Source organism: Salvelinus sp. IW2-2015, linkage group LG5 (genome assembly GCF_002910315.2).
Source record: "Salvelinus sp. IW2-2015 linkage group LG5, ASM291031v2, whole genome shotgun sequence".
Taxonomy (NCBI): Eukaryota; Metazoa; Chordata; class Actinopteri; order Salmoniformes; family Salmonidae; genus Salvelinus; species Salvelinus sp. IW2-2015.
Window position 1 is genome coordinate 18964869 of NC_036844.1, and position 22641 is coordinate 18987509.

The 22641-nt window shown below is 43.3% G+C and overlaps 1 protein-coding gene across 8 annotated transcripts in view; it reads right to left on the reverse strand.

Moving 5' to 3' along the window:
- Nucleotides 1-22641, reverse strand: part of LOC111964022 (far upstream element-binding protein 3) — a 29573-nt gene that overhangs the window by 1647 nt on the left and 5285 nt on the right. For 2 of the 8 annotated variants that reach the window (XM_023987674.3, XM_023987671.2), the window contains exons 3-15: nucleotides 20200-20233; nucleotides 18742-18791; nucleotides 18505-18576; nucleotides 18084-18141; nucleotides 15751-15913; nucleotides 15346-15444; nucleotides 14157-14364; nucleotides 13690-13814; nucleotides 13408-13539; nucleotides 12889-13030; nucleotides 1345-1505; nucleotides 1011-1084; nucleotides 724-800 (exon numbers count right to left, since the gene is read on the reverse strand). In XM_023987674.3, coding sequence (XP_023843442.1) covers nucleotides 724-800; nucleotides 1011-1084; nucleotides 1345-1505; nucleotides 12889-13030; nucleotides 13408-13539; nucleotides 13690-13814; nucleotides 14157-14364; nucleotides 15346-15444; nucleotides 15751-15913; nucleotides 18084-18141; nucleotides 18505-18576; nucleotides 18742-18791; nucleotides 20200-20233 — 1395 coding nt within the window. The remainder of the gene's footprint in view (nucleotides 1-723; nucleotides 801-1010; nucleotides 1085-1344; nucleotides 1506-12888; nucleotides 13031-13407; nucleotides 13540-13689; nucleotides 13815-14156; nucleotides 14365-15345; nucleotides 15445-15750; nucleotides 15914-18083; nucleotides 18142-18504; nucleotides 18577-18741; nucleotides 18792-20199; nucleotides 20234-22641) is intronic. The other 6 variants (XM_023987672.2, XM_023987673.2, XM_023987676.2 and 3 more) reach the window with 6 other exon arrangements.

A 22641-nucleotide genomic window follows, 5' to 3' on the forward strand; every position in this document is an offset into this window, starting at 1 on the left:
GAGGTGTTATACAAGCGAGAAGGGGTAGGAGCTCCCTTCTCTGTTCTCCCCCAGAAGACTGACTCTTGCCTATCTTTTTAGAATACGGCTCCCATGCTTTGGAAAAGTCCATCTGGCCGGTCTGGGATCCATTGAGACCTGCAACCAGACAGATAACACTGTTGGAGGACAGAGTTACTGCATGAGGGTCTTTCAATGGAAGCTGAGGCTTACCATCCAGACATGTCCTGCTGTATCCTATGGCTTGTGGCCCCTACCCAAACTTAGCCCAAACCCTAACTAGAACTTCCATCAAGTGAAAATTGGCTTTGAAATTTGGAGAAACAATGAAGGAAACATTTTTAAGTAAACCCATATCTGGACGGTTAGTCACATTTTGAATGCAAGAACTACCCTGCCCCTCTCGAGTTGAATTTAAATGCACTGCAGCATTGCGAAAACCAGCCTTCAGTCTTTAATCTCTCCAATTCCTTGTATTCCTAGGAAATTTCTGTTCAACTGGCAAAGTCTTGTCAGTAAGCTGAGCAGAGAGCATAAGACATAGCTAGTTTTAGTCCTCCTTCCACCTCTTTGTCCTCTTTCATTTCTCTGGGAGGGACTGTTATGCCCAGCATTATTTTGATGATTGCATGGTCTCCATATATCAAGGAATTGTAGTGAAATGGCAGACCGATATTGGTATTAAGTGTTATGGGTATCCCACCCTGAACCTAACTAACTTACTGGGGTCCTGCTGGCCCGGAGCCTGCCATGTCTGATATGTTGTGCCCCATCCTCCTGTCAGGAATGTCTGGGGTCCACTAACACCACAAAAACAGAGATAAGCATGTTAGACAGTTTAAGAGACCTACGGTCACAGTTTATATTTATACTAATTGTGTTGGCATGGGAATTGTTAAATCATTGTTTTCATATTTTGGTCAGTGTAAGTAGCAGCCGAGAAGGTAGATGAAAGCATGTTAGACAAATGTAACAGTGGTAAAAAGTGGGGAGACCAAGAAGCTACTCACTTCTGATGCGGGGTAGTTGGTCCTTGGCCGAATGGGTTCAGACCAAAACTGCTGTTGCCCCCCATTCCGGAGGCCTAGACGAGAGAGAGCAAGAAAGGACAGGAGACCACACTTGTGGTTAAACGGGGGTGAACAGGCAAGGCCAAAGGGCAGCGCTGGCCGCTGACGCACTCCATTAAGTCCATTTGATGGATTCTTCATGTTTAACCCCGGGTGACATACTGGTGGACGGTAGGGGCACAAGAACCAGTTGCACCCCCCTTTTGACATGTGCCCTCATGAATATCAGGCCAGACAATAGCTTTGGGGGGGGGGGTATATAAGGACCACCTACCCCAATCTTCTCATCGATCAGCTGGCGGGCCATTTCCATCTGCTGGTGGGTGCCGCGGATGGAGAAGATGCGCACGTTGGGGTCGGTGTTAGGCGGCGGGTTTCTCTGCAGCTCCACGTGCGCTCCGGACTGCTGGTTGATGTTCTTGATGGTTTCTCCGCCTTTTAGGGAAGAGGAAATACACAAGTTTACATTTTACCTCCAATCAATCAGTTAGTAAAAAGCACACTTCTTCCCCTGCTGTCTGGTTCTAAAAAGCACCAACACTTCTTCCCCTGCTGTCTGGTTCTTAAAAACCACCAACACTTCTTCCCCTGCTGTCTGGTTCTTAAAAACCACCACAGTTCTTCCCCTGCTGTCTGGTTCTTAAAAACCACCACAGTTCTTCCCCTGCTGTCTGGTTCTTAAAAACCACCAACACTTCTTCCCTGCTGTCTGGTTCTTAAAAGCCACCAACAGTTCTTCCCCTGCTGTCTGGTTCTTAAAAACCACCACAGTTCTTCCTCTGCTGTCTGGTTCTATCCTTTAGGCTTCACCACACGTACCTAAACTCAACCGACTGAGGGTTAGTTGTAGTGATACCTACACCTTCATCCCCATTCATTTTAACATCCGTGCTAATCAGAGACAAAGGACGACAACACTTCCTCCCCCACGCTGACGAATCAGACGGTAGCTTCCTGACTTATGAAGGAGTGCAATTAAACCAGCAGGGAGAAATTAAATATAGCTGGCAGAGAAAAGAGACCAATTAAAGCGTATCCTCTTTCTGGGATGTCGTTAGTCTCCTTTTGCTTTCCCGACTCCATGTTGCATTGTGGGGAGGGGGGGATACAATTACAACCTCTCCCCCCTCCTGCCATCCCAGTGAAAGGAGCGAGGGGGCTGTCCCAACATCAATTACACATTTGTTCACTGGTGGCTGACACTGGGCTGACCCCAGCTGACCTCGCAGTAAAAACGCTCATCCAAACCTCTCCTCCTCCCGTAGCCTCTTCCCTGCTGCCAATAGACTACACATGGGCCATTAACCCATTGTCAACCAAATGAAACTTCTGCCTTAATGAAGCCATTATGAGGTCCCCCCAGTCAGACAGCAGAGGGGAATGAAGAGCCACACTATTCATTTCATGAACTGGGCCTCGCTGGGACCACATCATACGGCCTTATTATTGAGACTGGTTTAGTAAGCTGGACAAAAAAGAAGGGGATATAAAGTGCAACTGGCGAGGGACTTAGGGTAAGGGGGAGGGAGCCCAGACAAGTTGGCCAGCAGTATGGGAAAATCAACCAGGCGCTTAAACTTAAGTGAGAATCAAATGAAATGTTATTTGTCACATGCTTCGTAAACAAGTGTAGACTAACAGTGAAATGCTTACTTACGAGCCTTTCCAAACAACGGAGAAAAAAATAACAAGGAATAAATACAATGAGTAACAATAACTTGGCTATATAAATGGGGTATGAGTACTGAATCGAGGTGAAGGGGAACGAGGTAATTGTGGTAGATATGTACATATAGGTAGGCATGAAATGACTAGGCAACAGGATAGATAAACAGTAGCAGCAGCGTATGTGATGAGTCAAGAGTTCATGCAAAGAAACAGTTAATGCAGATAGTCAACCAAGAGCTACACGGACTAACTATTTAGCAGTCTTATGGCTTGGGGGTACAAGCTGTTCAGGGTTCTGTTTGTTCCAGACTTCGGTACCGCTTGCCGTGCGGTAGCAGAGAGAACAGTCTGACTTTGATGGCTGGACTCTTGGACAATTTTTAGGGCCTTCCGCCGTAGAGGTCGACCGATTAATTAGGGACGATTTCAAGTTCATAAAATTGGTAATCTGCCTTTTTGGACACCGATTACATTGCAGGCAGACAACCTGTTACGTGAGTACAGCGTCAATGGGGCCTTGTGGCTGCAATGAGTCAAGGTAAGTTGCTAGCTAGCGTTAAACTTATCTTATATAAAAAATAAACAATCTTCACATAATCACTAATTAACCTAGTAATATCATTAACCATGTGTTAACTAGCTTGTCCTGCGGTGCATATAATCAATGCAGTGGCTGTTAATTTATCATCAAAGCAGAGCCTACTTTAACTTCGCCAAACGGGTGATGATTTAACAAAAGCGCTATCTTGGCACAAATGTACCAAACAATAATCATCAATGCCTTAATACACAGAAGTATATATTTTTAAACCTGCATATTTAGTTAATATTGCCTGCTAACATTAATTTATTTTAACTATGGAAATTGTGTCCCTTCTCTTGCATTCAGTGCAAGCAGAGTCAGGGTATATGCAACAGTTTGGGCCACCTGGCTCGTTGCGAACTGTGTGACCGTAACTCATTTGCCAGAATTTTACATAATTATGACATAACATTGAAGGTTGTGCAATGTAACAGCAATATTTAGACTTAGGGTTGCCACCCGTTCGATAAAATACAGAATGGTTTGTCGTATTTCACTGAAAGAATAAATGTTTTGTTTTCGAAATGATAGTTTCCGGATTTGACCATATTAATGACCTAAGGCTCGTATCTGTGTTTATTACATTATAATTAAGTCTGATTTGATAGAGAAGCCTGACTGAGCGGTGGTAGGCATCAGCAGGCTCGTAAGCATTCATTCAAACAGCACTTTACTGCGTTTGCCAGCAGCTCTTAACAATGCTTGAGGCACAGCGCTGTTTATGACTTCAAGCCTATCAACTCCCGAGATTAGGCTGGCAATACTAAAGTGCCTATAAGAACATCCAATAGTCAAAGGTATATGAAATACAAATGGTATAGAGAGAAATAGTCTATGCGTCATAATTCCTATAATAACAACTACAACCTAAAACTTCTTAACTGGGAATATTGAGCCACCAGCTGAGCAAGGAATTTACGTGAGCTTTTTATTTTACATGGCACATATTGCACTTTTTACTTCAACACGTTTTTTTGCATTATTTAAAACAAATTGAACACGTTTCATTATTTATTTGAGACTAAATAGATTTGATGTATTATATTAAGTTAAAATAAATGTTCTTGTTAATTCAGTATTGTTGTAATAGTCATTATTACAAATATATATAAAAAACGGCATTGGCTTTTTTTTGGTCCTCCAATAAAAATCGGTATTGGCGTTGAAAAACCATAATCGGTCGACCTCTATTCTCCTGATACCGCCTGGTATGGAGGTCGTGGATAGCAGGAAGCTCTATCCTCTGTAGCGCCTTGTGGCCGGACGCCAAGCGGTGATGCAGCCAGTCAAGATGCGCTCAATGGTGCAGCTGTAGAACTGAGGATCTGAGTGGCCATGCCAAATGTTTTCAGTCTCCTGAGGGGGAAAAGGCATTGTGTGTGGACCATTCCTTAGTGATGTGGATACCGAGGACCATGAAGCTCTCGACCCGCTCCACTACAGCCCTGTCCAAGTGGATGTGGGTGTGCTCCGGCCACCGTTTCCTGTAGTCCACGATCAGGTCATTTGTCTTGCTGACATTTAGGCAGCTCTACCGTTTAGCTCAATGCAGATGTTGCCTGTAATCCATGGCTTCTGGTTGAGATACGTACGTACCATCACTGTGGGGACGACCTTGTCGACGCACTATTAATGAAGCCGGTGACTGAGGTGGTAAACTCCTCAATGCCATCGGATGAATTCCATAACATATTCCAGTCAATGCTAGTGAAACCACCATGTAGCCTAGCATCCGATTCATTGCACTACTTCTGTATTGAGCGTGTCACTGGTACTTCTTTTTTTAGTTTTTACTTGTAAGCAGGAGGATATAGAGATATATATACACTGCTCAAAAAAATAAAGGGAACACTAAAATAACACATCCTAGATCTGAATGAATGAAATATTCGTATTAAATACTTTTTTCTTTACATAGTTGAATGTGCTGACAACAAAATCACACAAAAATTATCAATGGAAATCAAATTGATCAACCCATGGAGGTCTGGATTTGGAGTCACACTCAAAATTAAAGTGGAAAACAACACTACAGGCTGATCCAACTTTGATGCAATGTCCTTAAAACAAGTCAAAATGAGGCTCAGTAGTGTGTGTGGCCTCCACGTGCCTGTATGACCTCCCTACAACGCCTGGGCATGCTCCTGATGAGGTGGCGGATGGTCTCCTGAGGGATCTCCTCCCTGACCTGGACTAAAGCATACGCCAACTCCTAGACAGTCTGTGGTGCAACGTGGCGTTGGTGGATGGAGCGAGACATGATGTCCCAGATGTGCTCAATTGGATTCAGGTCTGGGGAACGGGCGGGCAGTCCATAGCATCAATGCCTTCCTCTTGCAGGAACTGCTGACAACACTCCAGCCACATGAGGTCTAGCATTGTCTTGCATTAGGAGGAACCCAGGGCCAACCGCACCAGCATATGGTCTCACAAGGGGTCTGAGGATTTCATCTCGGTACTAATGGCAGTCAGGCTACCTCTGGCGAGCACATGGAGGGCTGTGCGGCCCCCAAAGAAATGCCACCACACCCATGACTGACCCACCGCCAAACCGGTCATGCGTCTCCAGACTCTGTCACATGTGCTCAGTGTGAACCGGCTTTCATCTGTGAAGAGCACAGGGCGCCAGTGGCGAATTTGCCAATCTTGGTGTTCTCTGGCAAATGCCAAACGTCCTGCACGGTGTTGGGCTGTAAGCACAACCCCACCTGTGGACGTCGGGCCCTCATACCACCCTCATGGAGTCTGTTTCTGACCGTTTGAGCAGACACATGCACATTTGTGGCCTGCTGGAGGTCATTTTGCAGGGCTCTGGCAGTGCTCCTCCTGCTCCTCCTTGCACAAAGGCGGAGGTAGCGGTCCTGCTGCTGGGTTGTTGCCCTCCTACGGCCTCCTCCACGTCTCCTGATGTACTGGCCTGTCTCCTGGTAGCGCCGCCATGCTCTGGACACTACGCTGACAGACACAGCAAACCTTCTTGCCACAGCTCGCATTGATGTGCCATCCTGGATGAGCTGCACTCACTGAGCCACTTGTGTGGGTTGTAGATCTGTCTCATGCTACCACTAGAGTGAAAGCACCGCCAGCATTCAAAAGTGACCAAAACATCAGCCAGGAATGCGGAACTGAGAAGTGGTCTGTGGTCACACCTGCAGAACCACTCCTTTATTGGGGGTGTCTTGCTAATTGCCTATAATTTCCACCTTTTGTCTATTCCGTTTGCACAACAGCATGTGAAATTTATTGTCAATCAGTGTTGCTTCCTAAGTGGACAGTTTGATTTCACAGAAGTGTGATTTACTTGGAGTTATATTGTGTTGTTTAAGTGTTCCCTTTATTTTTTTGAGCAGTGTATATATATAGTTATGGTCAGATTTGCCAAATGGAGGGTGCGGGAGAGCTTTGTACGTGTTTCTGTGTGTGGAGTAAAAGTGATCTAGAGTTGTAGCCTCTAGTTGCACAGGGGACATGCTGGTAAAAATGAGGAAAGATTTGTTTCCCTGCATTAAAATCAACGGCTACTAGGAGCACTACCTGCAGCTATGCATTTTCTTGTTTGCTTATTGGCCCGATACAGCTCCTTTAGTGCGGTCTTAATGCCAGCATTGGTTTGTGGCGGTAAATAGACAGCTATGAAAAATCCAGTACCAGTCAAAAGTTTGCACACACCTACTCATTTAAGGGTGTTTATTTTTTTATTATTTTCTACACTGTAGAATAGTGAAGAAATCACAACCATGAAATAACACATATGGTCTCATGTAGTATCGAAAAGTGTTCAACAAATCAAAATATTGTTTATATCTGAGATTCTTCATAGTAGCCACCCATTGCCTTGACATCTTTGCACACTCTTGGTATTCTCTGAACTTGCTTCACCTGGAATGCTTTTCCAACCGTCTTGAAGGAGTTCCCACATATGCTGAACACTTGTTGGCTGCTTTTCCTTCACTCTGCAGTTAAAACTCATCCCAAACCATCTCAATTGGGTTGAGGTCGGGTGATTGTGGAGGCCAGGTCATCTGATGCTGCACTCCTCTGATGCTGCACTCACTCCTCTAATAGCCCCTACACAGCCTGGAGGTGTGTTGGGTCATTGTCCTGTTGAAAAACAAATGATAGTCCCACTAAGCGCAAACCAGGTGGGAAGGCGTGTCGCTGCAGAATGCTGTGGTAGCCATGCTGGTTAAGTGTTCCTTGAATTCTAAATAAGTAACAGACAGTGTCACCAGCAAAGCCCCATCACACCACCTCCTCCATGCTTCACGGTGGGAACCACACATGCAGAGCTCATCCATTCACCTAGTCTGCGTCACAATGACGGTTGAAACCAAAAATCTCAAATTTGGACTCATCAGACCAAAGGACAGATTTCCACAGGTCTAATGTCCATTGCTTGTGTTTCTTGGCCCAAGCAATACTTCTTATTGGTGTCCTTTAGTAGTGGTTTCTTTGCAGCAATTCGACCATGAAGGCCTGATTCACGCAGTCTCCTCTGAACAGTTGATTTTGAATTGTCACTTGAACGCTGAAGCATTTATTTGGGCTGCAATTTCTGAGGACGGTAACTAATTAACTTATCCTCTGCAGCAGAGGTAACTGGCTTCTCCTTAACTGTTGCGGTCATCATGAGCCAGTTTCATTACAGCGCTTGATGGTTTTTGCAACAGCACTTGAAGAAATGTTCAAAGTTTTTGAAATTTTCCAGATTTACTGACCATGTCTTAAAGTAATTTTGTTTCTCTTTGCTTATTTGAGCTGTTCTTGACATATGGACTTGGTCTTTTACCAAATAGGGCCATCTTCTGTATACCACCCCTATCTTGTCACAACACAACTGATTGGCTCAAATGCATTGAGGAAAGAAAATCCACTTAAGGCACACCTGTTAATTGAAATGCATTTCAGGTGACTACCTCACGAAGCTGGTTGAGAGAATGCCAAGAGTGTGCAAAGATGTCAACAAGGCAAAGGGTGGCTACTTTGATAAATCTAAAATATAGTTTGATTGGTTTAACACTTGGTTACTACATGATTCAATGTGTGTTATTTCATAGTTTTGATGTCTTCCTTATTATATTACAACGTAGAAAAAAGTGAAAAGAAAAACCCTGGAATGAGTAGGTATCCAAACATTTCACTGTTAATGTAGATAAAAATCTTTGTAAATAGTATGTCTGCAGCTTATCGTGAGGTATTGTTACTCTGCCAAGAAAACCTAGAGACTTCCTTAACATTAGAGATAAGGCAGACCAGCTGTCGTTAACAAAAAGAAACAACCCCACTAACTTTATCTGAAGCCGCCTTTCAGTCTTGACAATGCATAGAAAAACCAGCTAGATAATTATCCATGTCCTTGTTCAGCCACGACTCAGAGAAACAAAATATTACAGTTCTTCAGGTCCCGTTGATGGTCTCGAACGGAACTTGTCCAGTTTCTCAAGTGATTGTACGTTCGCCAATAGAACCGAAGGTAGAGGCAGTTTATTTACTCGCCGAAATAGTCGTCAGGGAGCCCAATCATTTGCCTCTCATTTGTCTGCTCCAAGAATGTTTCTGAATGCAAATGAAATTCAAGAAAGTTTATTAAAAAAAAGTTAATCCTTGAATAAGAGTTGTGGACACAAGAATAGAAGTACTCTTTCAGTTGAATGTTAATATCTCCACAGTTTACATAAACCACAACAAAGAGATGGGTCTAAAACCTTACACATGTTCAGAAGATCATTTTTTACCTTAACCCCCCTTACCCGGATGATGCTGGGCTAATTGTGTGCCGCCCTATGGGACTACCAGTCATGGCCTGTAGTGACACAGCCTGGGATTGAACCCGGGTCTGTAGTGACACCTGAAACACTGCAATGCAGACCGCTGCGCCACTCGGGAGGCCGGAAGATGACTTGTCTAGAGTAGCATCCCGCAAACAATTAACCCCCCCATAAAATATTCACGTTACATTGACATAGTATATGTCATTAATGAATTTTGGGTCATCTTCAATTGGGAAATAACAGTTCAGTAAAGTGACTTTCTTGTGCAACATTTCCTATTATAAAACATCCATTTGGGTATGTAGTGATACTTGTAGAATTAAAAATGGGACAACAAATACTCAAAATCCAGAGAAGTATGTGGAGGAGAATACCAAACCATGCAAAGCATAAATTGCATGGAATGTTTAACATGATTCTTGAATCACTACCTCATCTCCCCCACACACAATTAACTGTAAGGTCTCTCAGTCAATTTCAAGCACAGATTCAACCACAAAAGACCAGGGAGGTTTTCCAATGCCTCGCAAAGGAGGGCACCTATTGGTAGATGGGTAAAAAAATATATATATACACATAGAATATCCATTTGAGCATGGTGAAGTTATTACACTTCGGAAGGTGTATCAAAACACACAGTCACTACAAAGACATCCTTAACTCAGTTGCCTGAAAAGGAAGGAAACTGCTCAGGGATTTCACAATGAGGCCAACGGTGACATTAAAACAGTAAGAGTAATGTCTGTAATAGGAGAAAACGTAGGATGGATCAACATTGCAGTTACTCCACAATACTAACCTAAATGAGAGTGAAAATATGGAAGCATATACAGAATAAACATGCATCCTGTTTGCAAAAAGGCACTAAAGTAAAAGTGCAAAGAAATTAAACTTCCTGAATACAAAGCGTTATGTTTGGGTCAAACACATCAACACTATTTTCAAGCATGGTGGTGGATGCATCATGTTATGGGTATGCTCATCATCAGCAAGGACTAGGGAGTTTTTTTAGGATAAAAATAAACGTTACACAGCTAAGCACAGGCAAAATCCTAGAGGAAAACCTGTTTGTACGCTTTCCAACACGCTGGGAGAAATTCAACTTTCAACAGGAGAATTATCTAAAAAAAATAAGGCCAAATATACAAGTTGCTTACCAAGATGACATTGAATGTTCCTGAGTGGCCTAGTTACAGTTTTGACTTAAATCAGATTGAAAATCTACAGCAACATTTGAAAATGGCTGTCCAGCAATGATCAACAATCAACTTGACAGAGCTGCCAAAGGTGATTCTAACATGTATTGAGATATCTGTATTTAATTCAACAAATTTGCTAAGATTTCTAAAACCATGTTTTCACTGTCATTATGGGGTATTGTTTGTAGATGGATCAGAAAAATAAATTTACTCCATTTTGAATTCAGGCTGTAACAAAATGGATTAGTCAAGGGATATGAATACTTTCAACAGGCACTAACATATATACAACATTTCAGTCAGTATGTATAATCTCCGACGTAGAGGGGTCTGCATCGCTGCGTGTTCAGCTCTGTATGGGTCTTAACGGACAAAGAAATGGTACCATTGTATACTTAAATTGAAAACCAGTAGGCCTATAGTTCAACCTAATAAGAAAGCGAAAATGTTTAAATTTGAAAAGAAAGCATGGGGGTATGGGTGCAGGGCCTAAAATAAACACCAGCAGGTAGATTTTGGCATTGGTGAGTCAGATGCGTATTTCACCAGCCACGTTGGCAGGGCTCCACAGTGTGAGCATTTCACTTGCATTTGTGAATAAAAATAGTCAAGTAGGATCACATTCAGAGTAAAATAAACGCTACAGTAGCGGTTTTCAACATATGACATTTTGTTTAATAGCTGGTAAATTAACGTTGAAGTCGAAGAACTACGAATCCTACATAGCCTATTACACCTTGGCGCTGCAACACTGCCTGGCTGGGGGCTGGGCCCGTGTGCAGAGCTGAGTGAAAGTTTCATTTTTAGAAATGCACAGGCAAAAAAGCTGGTCTAATTTACTTGAAACAAAAGTCTCTTCAAGTCAACTTCATCCCTGTGTTTTGTGGCTATTTACATAGGTTTTTCTATGTTGGAGTTTCAACTGCTAGGGAAGAGAAGACAATGCTCCTACATGTCAGACTCAATCTCACAAGCACAAACATGACTAGAGCCACGCTACCACGGTAACCTCCCGCCCGTGAATTTGTCACATCTGTGATATTTTGGTTAAAAGACTGTTTAATAAAATTGTGTGACAGTCCACATTACTTCTTACTAGTAATACATTTATTGTTTTAGAAACATTACAAAGCATGCTCATCCGTTGTTTTGTTAGTGTAATTTTAGCAGGGGAAAAAATGTTGGCTGGTTAAAAAAAAATGAGGCTTTTATATATTTTTATCCATCTACCTGCCACAGTGGCTGGTGGACCAAAAAGTACATTTTATGCCCTGTATGTGTGGGTGGGTGGCGTGAGCCCCAAGTTACCAGGCTGTGTGTATTTGGGGGTGTAATCAGTGGGTCAAGCAGCTGCATAAAGGCATCGTAAAGATATTAATCACCTCAGTCTCTAAGGCTAGGCTGACAGGGCCCAGACCCACAGTCATATTGGACCAGTTCATATGCTAATGCAGGGAGGGGGGGTTCGCAGGGGGACGCAACGCCCAGGTTTATTCGCCCCCCCACCTCACAAAAGCCACTTGACATTTCTATTGCCTTGTTTCTATCATAGGTAAAGAGCCCCCCCTCTAACCACGCCCACCATGGTACACACACACCCATAGGACAGGGACACACTCAGGGCTCCTCCGTAAGCGCAATGGTCAATGACTTTTAAATAGCTGGCAATGGAGTGAGCATGAATGGCCAATAAGCTAATTCCTCTCATTCATTCCCTCACTCCACTCCATTGAGCTGAAAGGGCCTCATTAGATGCCAGGAAACCTTCCACGTGATTGAAGGCTGTTATTATGAACCTTTAACAATTAATGTCACATTACATGCATTATCCCTGTCATTAAGCCCTTAGGGATGGGACAGAATGCCACTTGTGCTGCATGCATGAGCCAGTGGAGGGGGTGAGGTGAGGGGGTGGCTGGACCCACACCATACGGGCTCATTGTGCAACTTTAAATGGCATTTCATCACGAGAGAACAAGCACAAGCTAATGGCCTGGCAATGATTCACTTTGGGCATAATCAAGGTTCTTGATAAATTGCGTATGCCTCTTAAGTGATGAAGACCGCTGGTAAAAGAAAGAACCGACTGAAAGACGACATCATGCATTAAAAAGCTTGGTTTTCCCCGAGAAGGCACAGTTGGGGATGTCCTCTAACATTTTTTTTAATTTTTTTAACTTTTCCTATTGGAAGTACACACACTAAAGGGTAAAAAAACAAAACATGTCCATTTATTTTATTTTAAATAAACACTATTTTGCTCAACTGAACTTCGAGTAGGGCTTTCAAGGAGTTGGTCTGATGATGTCACCGGACTCCCACCTTGATTAAGGAACAATATTGAAGAAACAAGGAAATCCCCACACCCCCCACTTGTTCCATGTCATACCTGGACCACTTATTGAGATGTGCCTTTTGTTAATTAACTCAGGTGTTAAATGAGGTGAAAATGAGACCAGAGTAGGACTTTAAATGGGTTATTTGCTTTACTCACAAATGCATCCAAATGACAAAGATTGTTTTTGTTGGTAATGGATCTTGACACCCCCAAATGTAAAGCTTGCAGAATAATTTACTCACAGCGTTTGCTTTCTCACCTTTTCCAATCACCAGGCCACACTTGTCGGCAGGTATCGAGTATGTCACTTCCTGCAGTCCACCGGGAGCACCCATGTTCCAGTCTCCGCGGCCTCTGCCCCGGCCTCTGGGCCCCACGGGACTCCCAAAGCCATCCCGCTCCTGTAGAGAGGAACCAGAGGGTGAGAACAGGCTCCTAGACAGACACCACAGCACAAACATTTGACACACCTCAACCATTCCCCTCTATCACGCACCCCCCCAAGTATCACCAGTGCAGCAAAGTCTTGTCAAATTAAACAGCTCAGATAGACATTCTCTTCAAATTCGTGTGACTTGCATTATTTTACCTTCGACCCAATAGAAAGAGTAAACCATGGGATATGACCAAGAGCGCCACCATGTGGGAGTCTCTGTATGTTCTAGGGTTGGAGACTCAGAGACTAAGCTCACCCACCCAGTGTACATTCTCTGCTCAGGGGCAGTGGGGGTCAGGTGACAGAAACTAGCAAGGAGGTGGCGACCCACTGCCCTGTTACCTGTCTGTACACCTGTCTGAGGAGGTCCCCCCCACCACCCAGCCACAGGGCTAGGGGGTCCAGAGAAGCTTGAGAGGGGGCCAGGCTGGCCCTGTCCGGGAGCCAGCCAGCTAGAGAATGGGCTGGGGAGGCCTGGTACACAGGCAACAAGGAGTTTAAGGGGGGCATAGCTTACTTCAGAAATACTGTAAGGCAGGAGTGAACAAATCTGATACGTTTCATAAGGGGTTGTTAATTTCATGGCAAAATATTTAAAGTAGAAAAGTGGAATCAGTGCTGTACCTGTACCTGTGCCGTTTGGACCAGCTCGTTGATGAGGTGCACTGCATGCTGGCAACGGTCAGACTGGCCCATCACCTGGGCAATCCGGTCAGGACTGATGCCATCGTCTGAAGGAGAGGGGGACACTAGTCAGAACTGTTACATTAAACATGGTCCTTTGTAGCCCAGTTGGAAGAGCATGACACTTGTTACGCCAGGGTAGTGGGTTTGATTCCCAGGACCACCCATAGGGAATAAGTATGCATTTATGACTAAGTCGCTTTGAAGTGTAATCATGGCACAGCCTCACTGAACATTACAGATTCTCCAAGACATTTGTTGTTACAGCCACCATGTGAGTCGATTGAAGAACAAGACAGGCAAACAAGAGATTCCAGATTGATTCAAGATTGAGGCCATCACTAACATTACAATTGTATTAGCCAAGCACACTGGACTATGCCTTTAGTAGAGGGGAGCGGTCTCACCTGGTTTGAACTGGATCCTGACCCCAGAGTCATTCTGGATCTTCTTGATCATCTCTCCGTTCCTGCCAATGACGATGCCCACAGCAAACCTGGGGACTGCCACATCCAGACTGCTTCCCCCCAGTCTGGATCCAAAGTCTCCCCTGCTGGCCCGGAAGTCTCCCTGGTCCTTGTCCCGGATGATCTCCACCACCAGCTCTCGTGCTTGCTGCAAAACACCCATGCCACCAGCAGAGAAATGTTAACATCTTTTAACTGTAATATACAAAAAGGCTGATTGATACCTTGAATCCTCTCTCCTTGCCTCTTTCAAACGTATTGGTCATCTCCGACAAGTTTTTATACTTTACAAAAATAGAAAACGCAACAATTTCAACAGTTTTACTGAGTTACAGTTCATAAGGAAAGCAGTCACTTGAAATAAATTCATTAGGCCTTAATCTAGGGATTTCAAATGACTGGGGAGCCAGGCCCAGCCACTGGGGAGCCAGGCCCAGCCACTGGGGAGCCAGGCCCAGCCAATCAGATTGAGTTTATCCCCACAAAAGGGCATTATTACAGACAGAAATACTCCTCAGTTTCATCAGCTGTCCAGGTGGCTAGTCTTAGACCATCCCGCAGGAGAAGAAGCCAGATGGAGGTCTTGGGCTGGCGTGGTTACACGTGGTCTGCGGTTGATAAGCCAGTTGGCAATCTTGCCAAATTCTCTAAAATGACGTTGGAGGTGGCTTATAGTAGGGAAATTAACATTCAATTCTTTGGCAACAGCTCAGGTGGACATTCCTGCAGTCAGCATGACAATTGCACGCTCCCTCAAAAACGTAAGACATTTGTGACATTTTGATTTTTGACAAAACTGCACATTTTAGAGTGGCCTTGTTGTCCACAGCACAAGGTACACCTGTAACGATCATGCTGTTTAATCATCTTCTTGATATTCCACACCTGTCAGGTGGATGGATTATCTTGGCAAGGACAAATGCTCACTAACAGGGATGTAAATAAATATGTGCACAAAATTAGAGAAATAAGCTTTTTGTGCATATGGAACATTTCTGGGATCTTTTATTTCAGCTCATGAAACATGGGACCAACACTTTACATGTTGCCGTTATATTTTTGTTGAGCACACGAGCAGGCGTGGAGTTGGATAAGAAAGAGGGGATCCAGGTTTCAGGCACTGACTGACCTGCACTTTGTAGGGGTCCCCGGTGATTCTCAGGGGTTTGTCTGCTCCAGTGGGCATGGGGCCATCCTGGATCATCATCATCTTCACTCCGGTTCTCTCCTGTGGGGAGCAAACAGGTCAAAATAAATCTGAACTTCCTATTCCAGATGTAGAGGAAGTGAGATGGTTGAATAATGTTGACAATGAAGCACAAACTAGTAGATATCTTCTCACTGCTTATTGACAACTTCCTCCATTTCAATACCCACGGTTTTTGAAGAACTGCCTAAACTAATGTAGTTAACGTCAATAACCCAAAACAGTGGCATAAGACATTTATTTAGCCTTTAAAAACGAATCACTAAGTCCGGCGCATGTTAATACACGTGTGCTTCAACCACAGAATCCACTCTGAGCGTCTCCTACCTGCAGTTGTTTGATGGTGTCCCCTCCCTTGCCAATGACCAGGCCCACTTTGCTGGCAGGGATGAGGATCTCCTGGATGGCGCTGTTGCTGTCCATCTCGCTGTGGAACCCCGGGCCGTTCCGACACCGGTCCACAATCTGGCTCAGCAGCCTTTTGGCCTGCCTGGTGGGAGAGGGGCACAGTCCACTCATGTCCATGTTCATAAATAGCCAGACCATGCATACAAACTATACCTGATGGGTTTGTCCATGTGCAAAAAAATAGATATTGAATAGTGTCAAGGGATTGTAAGGTGGTGCCACCTAATAACAGCACTAGACCATTCATCCGGTGCTGGTCATTATGGTGGAGTTCAGGAGGGCGCCGTGTAGAGCAGTACGATAAACCGACACAGCCTTCCTCTTGCCGAAGCATTTTGCTTAGGTCTGTAATTGTGGCCGATTTTGCTACACAACGTTCCCGTAGATTGTAAAAGCATTATTTGGTCAACAGTAGTCTATGCATTATGTTGATTCCTGCTATGAAAGTATATGCCGGTCTCCGTTTCACTGCCGGCTGCTGGCTCCCACTCCCTCTCCCCACTGCGTGCACAGAGGGAGAGATGCAGTCGGAGAAGCATCAGCATATGACCTTTCTTCAAAATGCTATTGCGGGAAAAATACAGTTTTCAAAGCAACCAATGTTCTAGTTACAGAGCAGAGAGTGACAGCTTTCTGAGAGTATATCATGTATTTCTCACCTCTTAATATTGAGTTCATGGCACCACTTTACAACCAGTGTAGGCTGTGTTGTATGGGTTTTATGCCCCTGCGGAGCAGAGCGTGCTTTTCACAGTGAATAGGCCTACATCACATAGCTTAGGCATAGCGCTGGAAAGCTTTTGTGGGACATTAGCCTACATTTACTGATACATGAATCAATTAGCCTACATTGCTATATAGCAATAATATAATATTTAGAGTTAGCAATCTAGCTAATTGTTTATCAGCTGGTGAATAATATAACCTATACGTCAATATGGACAAAGATTTCAGCAAATTCTCTAGAGCCAAAAATAAATCAGATAATTCTGGATAATATTTTTAGAGGTAGCACATCAAAATATAAAATCATGCATTTCCAAGATATATTAGATGTAACTGCTTACTTTATCAATCATAGGCTACCATCTCAGTTGTCTTACTTGGCACTGGAAAAATGTTTTGTCTAGGGAACCCCTTTTTGTTATCTGGCATATTAGTTCCATTTATTGTGACACTGTTGCAATAAACTCAAGTTCTGATTTTCACGACTTGTGACTCGACCATTGGGGCCTTCTTGTGACTTGTATTTGCACTTGGACTGGATTGGCTACTATGATAAGCAGAATATTAGCAACACTGGGTGTGCTCAGCAACGAGGGTTCTGTTCTCTAGCAGTGGGAAGGACTCGCCACACCAGCACACGCAGCCTACATGAGCTGGTGAGCTGTGGAAGAGAAAGACATGTGGGCAGACAGGCAGGCACCGCTCATAGGCGACAAGACGCCAAAGCGACTCTCTTGCTTCTCTGTAACCACCAGTCACCAGCCTACCATTTAGCTTTGCCTGGTTATGAAAAAACAAACTGTTTATGAAATTGAAAACTATAGTACTGCGTTTAAAAGTAAAGCAGTCTAGCTATTGTCCCTCTCCCCTTGAGTATTGAAAAGTAGGTCGTCTTCGAATTTGTTCTCTCGCTCTACCCTCCCAATTTCCCCAGTCTCCATTTAGTTTTCACTCTGGAATAAATTAAAAAAAACTACACAAATAAACGGGAATTACAAAAAAGTAGCCGAGAGCCTGTCACAATTATTGCTAATTATAATATGGTCAATCTGACAGGAGCAATATCCAATTCCGTAGAGACCATTCATCCCTTCAAAGCCGCATTACCGATTAGACATAACTATTGAACATAATATAAGAGTGTGTTAGCCTGTGTGAGAAGGACTTGTTTCATAGGCTATTACAGGCAATCATGACCACATTACTATTGGTTTCACACAGACCCAGTGACTTAGACTAGAGCACTTGGACCTGGACTCGAGCACACAGGATTGGACCTTGAGTGACTCGACTACAACACTACTGTGATATGACCTCCCCCCAAAAAAATATTTATCATAATTAAACCGCTGATTTACCATTATCACAAAATTTGTACATTTATGGCCAAAAATCCATATGGTCATCACCCAGCTCTAGTGCCACTTTGCTGAGCTGACATGGTTCCTTACAATATATTTCCATCTGATCACTATGTAGCCATAAGCAAGGTACCAAATCCCTGAGGAGAATGTGCTGTAACTTACTCAATGTTCTCTGGACTTCCGGTTAGGGTGCAGGCCCTGTCCATCATGCCGCCGCTGTCTGTTACACAACACAACACACAGCTCCATTATACACACCTCCATGTTAACAGTCTATATGCTACCTTATTATTGATTCATGTTTATGAAGTCACATTGGTTATTTCACTACAAAATGACTCAATGTATTCATTGTGGGCGTATATATGGTTGCAGATAGGATTTGACAAGGCCTCAGTTTCTCTCAGCTGAACCTGTTGAGCAGGTTGTGTTATGAGCTTGCCTCGTACTCAGGGTGTGCTTCTGGGCTTCCTGGAAACGCTATCACCGATAACAGGAAGGACCTTAGTAGCTACTCAGTCAAGTACCGACATGACAAACTAAGGTATAGCGGGCCACTGTCTCTTCTTTAGGCAGAACTTACCTGCAGCTATCTGAATCTTGCAGCCTGACTCCAACTGAATTCTCGTGATCTGCTCTCCTCCTCTTCCAATGACTGAGTGTGGGTGAGAGGAAAGGGAATTACAACAGTTAAAATGTCAATATCCCAGCCCGCATTTGTTTAAAATGACCCCAAACAGTTCATGTGAGTACTGTAAGTTGGAGACAATCACTAAAATGTGTGTGGGAGTATTATCAACAGCTAAATGGCATTACTTACTGAATCCAACCATCTTATCAGGCACTTTGAAGTCTTCTGTCATAATAGCTCTGCAAGACACCACGACGACAATCAATGACCGAGGCCCCAGTACAAAACCATTAAGGGTATATACACTATCTACTGTGATGTAGTATGGCCTACTTACAAATTATAGGATTTTATTATTATACTTATGAAAGCTTGACGGGATAGTTCACCCTCAACCCAAAGATACAACTCAGTGTTTCCCTAGGATTTTTTTCAGCAGCAATGACAAAGTGAGGTTGGGGGGGGGTTGATTTGGTAGTGGGCATGGCCAATGGCACCGTCTCTGACCAAAACTTTAGATAACCTGACATGTTTGCTGTTTTAAAGTGATTTTCCTGCAACCCTACACATTTTGCAACGGGGCTGAGAAAAAAACAAAATTTGCTGACTAGGATCAAAAAAATGGCGATGAGAAGCGAACGCAAAATGCAAGTATTATTTAATAACTTTGTAAAATGAACAATACATTATACAAGGCCTAAAGCTTAAGTTACAAGGCAATACTGATATTAACAAGACAATAATGTAGGCACCAGAGAGGGAGTGTTCATGGCCTGAGAGGCCATGCTCCCAGAGTCCCTGGGGAGGAGAGAGTCAGTACTGCATCTCACCAGAGCAGGTCAAGAACAAAATGCAATTCATCTAAAACCACTTCATAAACATTGAGCTGTTTGATAAAATAAAAAAAAAGCATTAATAACCAATAGTATTACAGATAGACGTACAGGAACTAAAGACAACAGAACCTCTGCTTCAGAGGTCTAAGGAATTGGGGGATAGGGAGAGCGACACAGAAGGCTAAATGGCTTATGCCATGTTCTTATGCTATCTGACTGACTCAAACATAAAATCAAATGGGGGGCTCCATGCCAGGACTTTTTATTTTAGGTTCTGCCCGTCTAGTTTTTATTATGGTGATTGTTAGTTCTCAAAGATGATCCATTATCTTCACTACATACATTATATCTGGTTTGAGTCGTTTAAGTTTACACTGAAAACGTTTTAAAGTCACGAAAAATAAATAAATGCATCATCTTTTTTTGGAGTGGCGGCCCACCTCGGCTAAATTTATATAGGGGAAACACTGCATCTTAGGTTGCGCCCATACTTCCTATTCATTTGGATTGATGCCTGCCGATTTCTACACAACATGGACTCTGCTCAACTCGAGACATGAAAACTTCAAACTAGGTATCCCTTTAATTCTTGAAAGTGTCATTCTGTGCCAAGTTTGATGACAAGAAGAACATGTGTTTGACTAAAACCCCAGAGTTGCTTGCAGAACAAATAGGCCAAGACATGGGCCTATCTGAAATGCTACTGGATACAGGGGCAATAGTGAGGTTCATAGCCTGATTGATCTACTGTTAAATCAATATCTACTCACACATCCATCAATACAAAGTCATTTGAGAAGATGAGTCTCACCTTTGATGTACCATTCCACCCAGCTGGTTACCTACTGAGAAACGATATGATAGGAAAACAGGAAGGGGAAAAACAATTAGCTTGAGACCAAATTAACTCCAATCACTGCAAAAACTCAATAATACAGAATAACCATTGTGGCTGCAGGACCAAGAGAAGTGACTCCGGGTGGATTGGATAAAAAAAAACAGATGGAGATGGCTCTGTCTGACACACAGCAGGGGTGTGCACAGCTATGGAAATGAGGCGTGTGCATGGTTCAGAGATAGTACCCGGGTCACTGGTTATCAGCACAGACATACATTTTGACAGGTTGCAATAAGCAGTGGACTTAAAGGGTCACTGAATGATATGGTGCTACTGACAGAACACCATAAACGGATATCTACAAGGTTCACTACATTTTTACGGTCGTTTGCACATATTTAGTTGTTGGGAATGCATTGAGGTAAAGAAATTAAATGCCTATGAATATAAAGCATGTACGATGTGGTGTCAATTCACACAGACATTACACTGCAGAGGACTTGCGCTTAACTTAAATGGTGTTAAATGGTACTTGTACTATTTAAAAATGACCATTAAGGACCTAACAGGGATGACAGATATATTTATACAGCACAACAGCCGACTGTTGTTACATTTCATATTTTGTGTAGCTTAACCTTGAGAAACTGAAGAGCAAATTGTTGAAAACAAGTGAGTTGGCCAGCCAAACATCCACCAGAATTGCACACAACTTATTCAGCCATGCATACAGAGCAAAAACATACCACACCATGACAGGTTAAGAGGACAATAACTGACTGGAGTTTCCGCTTCACAGACACAAAATTGCCCAAATCTACATTTTGGGTGCATATGGGTAACCACACAAAACATTCCACCATTCTGCAAAGCCACACCCTTACGGGTTAGCTACAATTCCAGAAGAATCAACCGCCGACGTACACAACAACAATAATAATAATAACAATAATAATGTGGAAACTAAGGACAGCTTGTCAAACATGCTTGGTGAATTGAAAACATTTTGTTGGTAAACAAGATAGGCTAGTTCAAATTTACTGAGTGTTCCATTGTCATATGCTTCTAAAACAGACGGAGTAAAGTACACAGGAAAATACTGACCTACAGAGTGGGAAAACTATGAGCAATGACAGATACACACTTTAGACACAAGTATTAGGACAAGTCATGAATTCTTTCGCAGACAAAATACAGTGTACATTTGAAATCAGAAACACACCCAGCGCTAGAGGCCCAAAAGAAAATGCAGATGTTGGAAAATGAAAACACATACAGTTCAGTTACATTTCTAGTTTGCCAGGTTTCAAACTGCGAGAGCAAAACAGAATTGAGCCGGAATGTGAATCGAGGGCTTCAATGCAAAAACGTAAAACCATGTTCACACTGACCTTTGTGACCATCAGACAATACCTCTTAACCCCTTATTAGATTAGGCCAAGCCGTTTCCTCTTTTATAACATAAACGCTCAGACAGAACTGCTTCCTCAGCGAGAGGCTGGAGTTAAGTCATGAGTAAAGCCTTACATAAGGTTTAGCTGACTTCTGTTGCTCCTGCTTTTACTGGGCCTGTAAGCTTGGAAGGTAATTTTCCACATCAAGGACCCCCCCCCCCCCCATGAACTGGTCTCATCTCATCCCCTGCAATTCCTTCAAAGCAGCTGCAGCCCATTTGCTGAACTGATTCTGCAGCAAGATGTGGCAAACACACTAACACCACAGAATTACAATTCCTATAACCACTGGAAGGGTGAACGTGAAGCCAATGCAGCAAGATCCTTAATGTAAGGGCTCACTCAATTACAATGAAATCCAGATCAGTTGTGCTGTCTATTGAATTGTTTTCATCTGTAAATACACTTCATTGGTCATTAGCATAACAAAAAGTAACCATAATGACAATAGTTACAAAAATGAATCTTTATGAATAGCAACAACTGATATGAGCTCAATCAGCATTATCCACATTTCTAGAAGCACAGTTATTTTCTCTACTTGGTGGACTTGCCTCTAACCACAAACCTGTTTCACTTGCTGCTGCTTGCTGCATTTGGCCTTTTTTAAATCCCTTACAGCTTTGGAGGCATGTAACCTGCAGTTTGCGGTTTATCAAGCAACCAGTGTCAATCAATCATATCTGTCGCAGCTAGAGCATTGTGCTGCAGGAGGAGGGAGGGTTAGAATGAGAAATCCCCTCAATGGCCTCTGGGTAACTAGGGATCTGCTTCTGTTCTGACCTAACAGTTAATTTACTTTGTGGTGTTGGACAGTAATCCTGCCCTGAAATAACACAGGACGAGGAGGAGAAAGCTCTGTCTGAATCGAGCTACAGAGAGGCAGAGCACTTCCCAACTCCTCCTGGCTAGTGGTTACTCTTCCCACTTCCACATTTCCCCTCCCATTGGCACAAGGCAG